This window comes from Carlito syrichta, unplaced genomic scaffold (assembly GCF_000164805.1).
Source record: "Carlito syrichta isolate Samal-C Ts95f unplaced genomic scaffold, Tarsius_syrichta-2.0.1 Scaffold248244, whole genome shotgun sequence".
In the NCBI taxonomy this organism is placed as follows: Eukaryota; Metazoa; Chordata; class Mammalia; order Primates; family Tarsiidae; genus Carlito; species Carlito syrichta.
In genome coordinates, this window is record NW_007192340.1 from 172,291 (window position 1) to 181,284 (window position 8,994).

Genomic DNA, 8,994 nt, shown 5'->3' on the forward strand with positions numbered 1-8,994 from the left:
CTCTCTCTCTCTCTCTCTCTCTCTCTCTCTCTCTCTCTCTCTCTCTATCTCTATCTCTGTCTCACTGTGTTTCTCAGACTGGACTTGAACTCCTGAGCTCAAAAGATCCTCTGGCCTCAGCATCCTAAGTAACTGGGACTATAGTCTCACACCACCTTGCCTGGCAAAGCAAGATTTTATTTTATTCCATAATTTTTTAAAACTGAGTTTTATAATGCATTGTGTGATGACTGGCATAGAGGGTTTTTTTAGAAAATCCCAATAATAAGCCATGTTCGGTGGCTCAGCCTGTAATCCCGCGCCTTTGGGAGGCTGAGGTGAGTGGATTGCCTGAGCCCGGGGGTTCGAGACCCGCCTGGGCAACTTGGCCAGACCTCATCTCTACAATAAATCAAAAAATTAGCTGGGCGTGGTAGCACTCGCCTGTAGTTCCAGCTACTTGGAAGGCTGAGGTGGAAGGATCGCCGGAGCCCAGCAGGTCGAGGTTGTGGTGGCCGGGAGCGGCCACTGCACTCCAGTCTGGGCGACAGACTGAGACTCCAACTAAAAAAATAAATAAATAATAAATAACTCCAATAATAAAATAAAAAATATTTAATACTTTGGTGGGTTTTTTTTATGTTGGGGTCTTACTCTGTCACCTAGGCTGGAGTGCAGTAGCAGTCATAGCTCACTGCAGCCTCCAACAAGGAATCCTCCTGCCTCAGCCTCCTAAGTAGCTGAGGTTACAGGCATGAGTCATTGTATCCAACCATATTTAATAATTTGAATGCTCTTTTTCTAATTTGGCTTTGTTTCTCACCTTGGCCATATTTAACAATCTTACCCTGGAAGTCTTTCTCTGTCATTCATTTACTGCAAAGATGGCAGTTTTCTCCTCTCCAGGCATGTTCATTTGTGGCAGTGAATGTATGAGAGACTTTAGAATTTGTGAGACTATTTCTGTATATCAGAATCTCTTCACACAGCAAACCATCACATTCAGCTACAGAGTGAGCACTGGCAATTCCCAAGTGTGTGTGTGTGTGTGTGTGTGTGTGTGTAAAATTCTGTTCTGCAGTCATTACTTTTTTGTTCATTTGTTTGTTTTTGTGATAAGGTTTCACTTTGTCGCCTAGACTGGATGGAGTACAGTGTTGTGATCATCGTTCACTGTAGTCTGGAACTCCTGAGCTCAAGGGATTCTCCTGCCTTAGCCTCCCAAGTAGCTGGAACTATAGGCATGCATCACCATGCCCAGATTTTTTATTTTTTGTAGAGACAGAGTCTTGCTATATTGTCCAGACTGGTTTCAAACTCCCGGCCTTAAGCGATCCTCTCACCTTGTCCTCCCAAAGCGCTAGGATTACAGGCATGAGCCACCATGCCTGGTCATTACTTGCTTTTTACTCTAGTTCCTTAAACTAATTTCAATTTATTCTTCCTTAGAGACATTAGAAATGTATGAATCCTTCATTTTAGTTTGGACCTCCTGAAATGTTTGTGAGAAAATAGGGAAGAATGTTTACAGCATCACAATATATTTGCTTTGGGAAGGTGTAGGCAATCTGTGGCCCTTGAACCAAGTTCAGCCAGTAGCCTGTCAGGGCACAGGGGTTTTTATATTTTTAAAGGGTTGTGGGCAGAAAACAACAACAACAACAACAAAGACTATAGGACAGAGGCTATCTGTGTTTGACAAATTTAAAAATATTTCCTGTCTGGGCCTTTACAAAGTTTGCTGATTCCTGACTCAGGCTAGCATCATGTGTTAAAATCTAAAGCCTGGCCAGGCTCGGTGACTCAACCTGTAATCCCACGCCTTTGGGAGACTGAGGTGAGTGGATTGCCTGAGCCCACGGGTTCGAGACCTGCCTGGGCAACTTGGCGAGACCTCATCCCTACAATAAATCAAAAAATAAACCAGGCGTGGTAGTGCACGCCTGTAGTTCCAGCTACTTGGAAGGCTGAGGCGGAAGGATTGCCGGAGCCCAGCAGGTCGAGGCTGCGGTGGCTGGGAGCAGCCACTGCACTCCAGTCTGGGCGACAGAGTGAGACTCCAACTCAAAAAAAAAAAAAAAAAATCTAAAGCCTTATCTTCTGAGCACCTGATATGTCTTTGAACTTTAGACAAGAAGTGTCATTGGGTATTGCCTGATGTACCAAGGCAAATTATACCATATTCATTATTGTTTACTATTTTCGTTGATTAGATATTGGTATTATTTGTGTGTTCTTCTAATGGTTCTTGATTCTGACTGCGTTTTTAAATCATCTGGGGAACTTTGAAAATTTTGTTGCCCAGATCCTTTACCAGAAATCCTGAATTAATTGATTTGAAGGGAGGCCTGGGCATAGGTTTGTCTTATATACTCTTCAGGTGATTCTAAGATGCAGCCAGATCTGAGAACCACAGGTCTACACCACTCGAAGGTATATTTGTTTGGCAATCAGTCCATATTTGTAGGCAGTTTTTATTCACATTTTTCATTAGAAATATAATAGAGATGCATTATACAAATTGTTCTTTAATTTCAAGACAGAAGGGTTGCTCAGGGAAATTTGAGACAAATTTGAAATGTGAAGAGCATATGAAACAGATAATGCAGAGCCCAGAGAAACAGAATTTGAAAGATAGGAACTGAGAAGAGCTTGTTGAAAAAAAAAAAAAAAGAAAGAAACCACTCAGAATTGCAATACACAAATCACTGAGTAGATTTCTTGCTGTCTGGGTGAGTGAATCTATTTTCAAAACAACAGTAAATCTGGGGCACCATACATTTTTTTTTCAAAGTTGTTAAGAAGAATTATATCAGTCTGCAGGTGTCACACACAGTTACTCAGAATCAGAAAGAAGGCTGATCGGGGAGTTAGAAGATCTCCATCTATCTATCTTTTTGCAACCAACCACATCCAGGCTGTGTATTTAATACTTCCTCTTGCTAATGAAGGTACTGGTTGGGGATGGGTCGGGCTTTCCCATCTCAGCATAAGACTGCAAGATTTGAATGTGCCCTGGTGTCAGCTTCACTGGCCACAGCAGGTACCCTAGGCAAGAATCTGAGCAATAATAACAGGTAATAACAACAGAGTGCATCAGACTTCGAATCCAGTTTATTTCCTTTTCTCCCCATTTACCAATGTGTTCTTTTTCTATTTTTCCAAATCAGCAAGTGCGGAGGCAAGACACATCAAAGCAGAGATGGGAAGTGAAAGAGCTCTCGTTCTGGACAGATTAGCAAGCAATGTGGCAAAACGGAAAAGCTCAATGCCTCAGAAATTCATTGGTAAGAATACAAACCTTTTTCCTGCTGTTGTTAGCAGACAGTTTGAATGAAATACCATAGGATGCTTACTCCATAGGCCCTTCCTTGCCTAACCTCTGTTAATTGGTTTTCCATTGTATACTTTTATTCTTTGTGGTTCATTTTGATAGCTCTAGCAAATAGAATAAAAGATATTAACTAAAGGATCATAATAACAACAGAAGATGGGAGTATTTGGTATCCAATTTCCTAAATGGATGTGATGTTAAAAATGCTGTTCCTTCCTCTTTACTCTGAATGACATATGTTGCATGAGAGAGTTTATGCAATTTAAACCAGTAAGATGTTCAAGATAGCATTTGTGTAATCTTTTGTAATTATATTTTACAAGTTGGTTCGTTAGCATGCTCAAACTTTTTTCACACTGGAAAACATATTGCCATATTTTCTTGAATGTGATTGAGAATTGACTTTAAGGGAAAGTGGTTGGGCAAACATAGATTTAAATAACAAGGTTTGATTTAATCATTTGTCTTACTGGAGTTAATTTTTGTGCCATTGGTTTTCACATTGTCAGAAATACAGCAGAATAAGATGACTAAGAGATAATTATGTTCAGCCAGGCTCGGTGGCTCAGCCTGTAATCCCGCACCTTGGGAGGCTGAGGTGAGTGGATTGCCTGAGCCAGGTTCAAGATCCGCCTGGGCAACTTGGCGAGACTTCATCTCTACAATAAATCAAAAATTAGCCAGGCGTGGTAGCGTGCGCCTGTAGTTCTGGCTACTTGGAAGGCTGAGGCGGAAGGATCGCCGGAGCCCAGCAGGTTGAGGCTGCGGTGGCCGGGAGTGGCCACTGCACTCCGGTCTGGGTGATAGAGTGAGACTCCAACTCAAAAAAAAAAAAGAAATAATTATGTTCATTAAAGTGTTAGGACTTCCAAATGGCAGAGATATTTTTCTGAACTCTCCCAGATATTTACATAAATGTGACCATGATATTTAAAATAGATTTGTATTTGTGAAGTAGACAGCTGAAATGGAATGTATCAGTTTTGCTATAAATTGAAAGTTGGTGATATTTAACAAAAATAGTTATTATCATACAAAAATAGACCTTCCTCAACACCAGTAATATTTTAGAAACCTGCCAGTCTCTTTTGCCAAAGCTGCTTGCTACTGCTGATTTCTTACTTTAGTCTTTTTGTGTTTATTCTTCTCAATAGCATTTACAGATATGAGTGTTTGCCTGGTTTTTAAATCTGGCTAAATTTTATTCTGGTATAGATAGTGATTTTACAAGCAAACATTCTATGTGAATTATAGAGCTATGTTGAAAGATCCTATATATTTTTTTATTACCTAACTTGGTATTTCTGCCTGTTTATTTTATTTTACTGGCTGAAAGGTTTTTCCATCCGTTTGGTCACTTTAAGAAAAAATTGTATCAGACTAAATTTGGTGTATTTCAGTTTAGGGAGATTCCCTCCTCCATACTATTTTCCCTACCATTGGTGAAAAATGTCAGAGGGGCATGTAGTGAGTCTGGGCACAGTGGGCAAATTGTGATTCTGAGACATTTTCTTAAAACATTGTCTGTGTGTCTTTTGAGCTTTACTAATGTGAAACGGTTCTGACTGGAGTACCAAGAAAGCTTGGATCGTTATTCTATGCCATGAATGTATTTTAATTGGGGAAAGTTTAGACTCTAGAAATGGCCAGCTGATATGGGGAGGGACATGGGGACGTGGGCAAGAAAAAATATAAAGTGACTTAATTTCAATCCAGTTATGGTCAATTCTTTTTGTTCTAAGAGAACAAAAATTTGAGAGAAGGTATCTAATTCTTACAGCTGTCCTAAACCTGTAGTTGAGCTAAAGCCCTACTTAATATAATAAAAGTTGCTCTGGCATTTTCTGGGTTTAGAAACGCAGCATGTTTCAAATGTCCACATGCATGCCATTTTGCCTGTTACCTCGGGGATCATTTCATTTGCTACCATTGCAGCCAGAGGATTGATTTATTTATTCACTTTTGCATGAAGGGGTGTCCCACCCGGCATGGCATTGGGGGTGCAGTGGGGTGGGTGGCTGCAGAGCGACCAGAGGATTTTTAACTTCACTACTTCCAGATGCATGAGAGATCTGATCTTGTAGGTGCTGCTTCCTCTCATCTTCTGAACCATCACATTCTCTCTGTGCTGGAATCAGAAACTGAGTTAGCTCTTGATGGAGCTGAGGTAGCAACTTCAGGGCTTCAAAGCCCAGAATAACTGGGGGAAATTTTGTTTGTAAATTGTGGTACAGCGCAACAAGAAGAGCACTGAATTTGAAGCCAAAAGACCTGGGCTCTCATCCTAGCTTTGTCATTTCTAACTATGTGTGTTTAGACAAATCACGTAACCTGGCCAGGCCTCTCTGTACTCATCTGTGAAATGATGAGACTGACTGGATGAAGTGACCAGGAACATCCCTCCCGTCTGCAAGTCTATGAAATAAATTAGAAATCCAAGACAGCAACTATGGATACTACTTTGTGTTTCTAAAGCCCATGTATGTAACTTCAGATGACTTTTTTCTCAGGGCGATACAGATATGGAGTTTATGTTATAAACCATATCATAGGTTGTGGGTTTTTTTTAAGGAAGATGGTGTTAAATATAAGAATCTAAACAACAGTTGCATTAGCTCAAGATTTATGTTCTACTTAGGGCAGTACTACTTTTCATTTGCTCTTGTGTCCAATCAATCCCATACAGATGATTAAGAGCGCCTGTCATATACGTGGTGTTCTTGTTCGCGGGCTTACTATTCTAATCTTGCATTAACTGATATCCTAAACTTTTGTTTGAGAGATTAAAAAAAAAGAAACCCTTTAAATCATTTAACTGAATCAGGCTTTGTGATAGAATATAGTAATGTCAAAGGAGGAAGAAAAGGAACATCTGTGACATTGTGCAGTATGTAGGATAAAGTGATATAAACCATGCAGGGATAATGTTCCACCTCCACCTTCCCTCTCCTTTTCTCTCCTGTCCTCCTCTCCTGTCTTCTCTTCTCTCCTCTGTCCTATATTTCCTCTCCAAGCCACTGTTTTCTGAAAAGATTCAGCTGCCAGGGCAATGGCAATGGGTAAGGTGTGAAAGAAGAATGAATCACTCTCTTTAATCCTTGCTGACAGTTGCACAGCTCTCAGAGCAGCCTTGGTTTCCCTGACCTCTTGAACCATGAGGGTAAAGGTGAAATTATACAATCAGGTCAGTGCATAACTTTCCTAACAGGCTAACGGTAATTACCAGTAGGTAGCTTGCTTATTTATTTATTTATTTATTTATGAGGTGGGGTCTCACTTTGTTGCCCAGGCTGGAGTTCAGTGGCAGCCCTGACCTCTTGGGCTCAGACTGTCCTTCTACCTCAACCTCCTGAGAAGCTGGGATTACAGGCACATGCCATCATGTCTGGCTAATTTTTTTATTTTTTGTAGAGACAAAGTTTTACTATGTTGTCCAAACTACGTAGGTAACATTATTCATCCATTAAAGATAAACAGAGCCGGGCACGGTGGTTCACGCCTGTAATCCCAGCACTTTGGAGGCCAAGGTGAGAGGACTGCCTGAGTCCACCAGTTCAAGACCAGCCCGGGCAACTTGGCAAGCCCTCTTCTCTACAGTAAATTAAGAAAAATTAGCCAGACATAATGGCACATGCTTGTGGTTTCAGCTACTTGGAAGGCTGAGCCAGAAGGATCATCTGAGCCCAGCAGGTGGAGGCTGTGGTGACCGTGAGCGTGCCTCTGAAATCCAGCCTGGGCAACAGAGTGAGACTCTGACTCAAAAAAAAAAAAAAGATGAACTGGAGAAGAGGGACAGATTGGATTAAGTCTAAATGCATTTTGAAACACAAAAACATGCCTCTGTTGAATAGTAAGAGTAAAATTAAATTGCTCCAGTAGAAGAAAAATGTTTTTTTCAAATTCTTCAAGAAATTTTGTATGAATTTGTGTCAAATGAGAAATAGATTGACACACATCCATCAAAAATCAGCATTTTTACATTGCCAAAATATTCTGTTTAGTTGTTCTTTTCAAAGGACAAGAAGACCTTATTTTGAGCATTCTACCCATTTAGGGGTTTTCTTTTCTCTAAATCTTGTTCTCCTGTTATAAACTTGTTTGACTACACTTCAAACTAGGCCATCCTCAAATACTTGGCTTAAAATGGATTTCTCTTTTGGATGGAGAAGAAAAATGACTATGTTTCTGCATATTTTTTCCTGATTTTTATTCTTTCCCAAAAAACAGATGTTATTCAGACCAAAGTAGTTACCATAGCATCTCCTTATTTTTTTAATTTTATGTAATACTTTATAAAAAGAAGTTTTCATGTTGAAAAGAGCATGAAAAAAGATCTCACTTGTGATAAACACGCTAGTGAGGTTTTGACACTTAACTAACCATCAGTTCTCACTGTGAAGTAACTAATGAGAAATTGTCTGCTTTGGTTAACAGAATGACAGGAAGCAGTTTTAATACCTGTTTCTAAGAGCAAAAAATACCTTCTCCCACCCCTTCCTAAAGGCCTGACATTGATAATCCTATGAGCATTACAATGTCACAGCATCTGAAGGGTATTAGGAACCACTAGTACAGCTCTTTTTTTTTTGAGTTGGAGTCTCACTCTGTCACCCAGGTTGAAGTACAGTGGCATACCTCACAGCCATTGCAGCCTTGACCTGCTGGGCTCACGTGATCCTTCTGCCGCAGCCTTCCAAGTAGCTGGAACTACAGGCACGCACCTTCATGCCTGGCTAATTTTTTGATATCTTGTAGAGATGAGGTCTCGCTAAGTTGTCCAGGCTGGTCTCGAACCCGTGGGCTCGGGCAATCCTCTCACCTCGGCCTCCCAAAGTGCTGGGATTATAGGTGTGAGCCACCACACCTGGCCTACCAGTGTACGTTTTACCACGGAAGGAAGGAGGATCCAAGAGGCAGAGCAACATCGCTCATAGGTGACAAAGCAGGGCCAGACCTTGGCCTATAAGGTGCTGCAGTCCGGGATCTTCTTTCCATGGGAGTCACCCAGAGTAGTGCATGTCACATGTGCTCCATAGGGGCTTTGGACAGTGAGAAGTCTGGTCGTTGAAAGCTGATGGGAGAAAAGTCCCTTGAAGAAGGGTAGTTGTTCTCCCTCAAAGGTGACTTCCTTGAGAAAAGAACAGTCTTCCCCTGGTGACTCCAACAGGACAAATGACATCCAAAAGCACTTCCCAGTGTCTCACAGAGGACAAGGACTTCTGCAACAATGCAGTGTGGTCTTCAGCTCAGCTTTCCTCACCACCACCCCCGCAGCTCTCTCTGTTCTCTCTCCTCCTTCCTGCTTCTTTTGGTTTTCTGGCTCCCCTCTGTTTTCCACCTCCTGGAAGAAGTGTCAGTCATTTTAGTCTCATTTAGGTTGGGATCAGGGCCATCAAGATCAGTGGATAGTCCATTTCCCCTGTATACCTTCCTGCCTTGTTTGTTTGCTTTTGGATGTGTGCTTGCAATAAAAGTAAGTGGTAATACATGTGGGAGCTGATATGAAGGAGCAGCAAACACATTTAAGTGACTTGAAGAAACTTAAAGACTTAAAACTGCTGGGCTCGGTGGCTCAGTAATCCTGCACCTTTGGGAGGCTGAGGTGAATGGATTGCCTGAGCCCGCGGGTTTGAGACCCGCCTGGGCAGCGAGACCTCATCTCTACAATAAATCAAAAAATC

The 8,994-nt window shown here is 41.4% G+C and overlaps 1 protein-coding gene across 1 annotated transcript in view; it reads left to right on the forward strand.

Moving 5' to 3' along the window:
- Positions 1-3,316, forward strand: part of LOC103253723 (zinc finger protein Aiolos-like) — a 75,287-nt gene extending 71,971 nt beyond the window's left edge. Inside the window, exon 7 of the mRNA XM_008051964.1 lies at positions 3,150-3,316. Within this exon, the coding sequence (XP_008050155.1) occupies positions 3,150-3,316 (167 nt within the window). The remainder of the gene's footprint in view (positions 1-3,149) is intronic.
- The last annotated feature ends 5,678 nt before the right edge of the window (positions 3,317-8,994 follow it).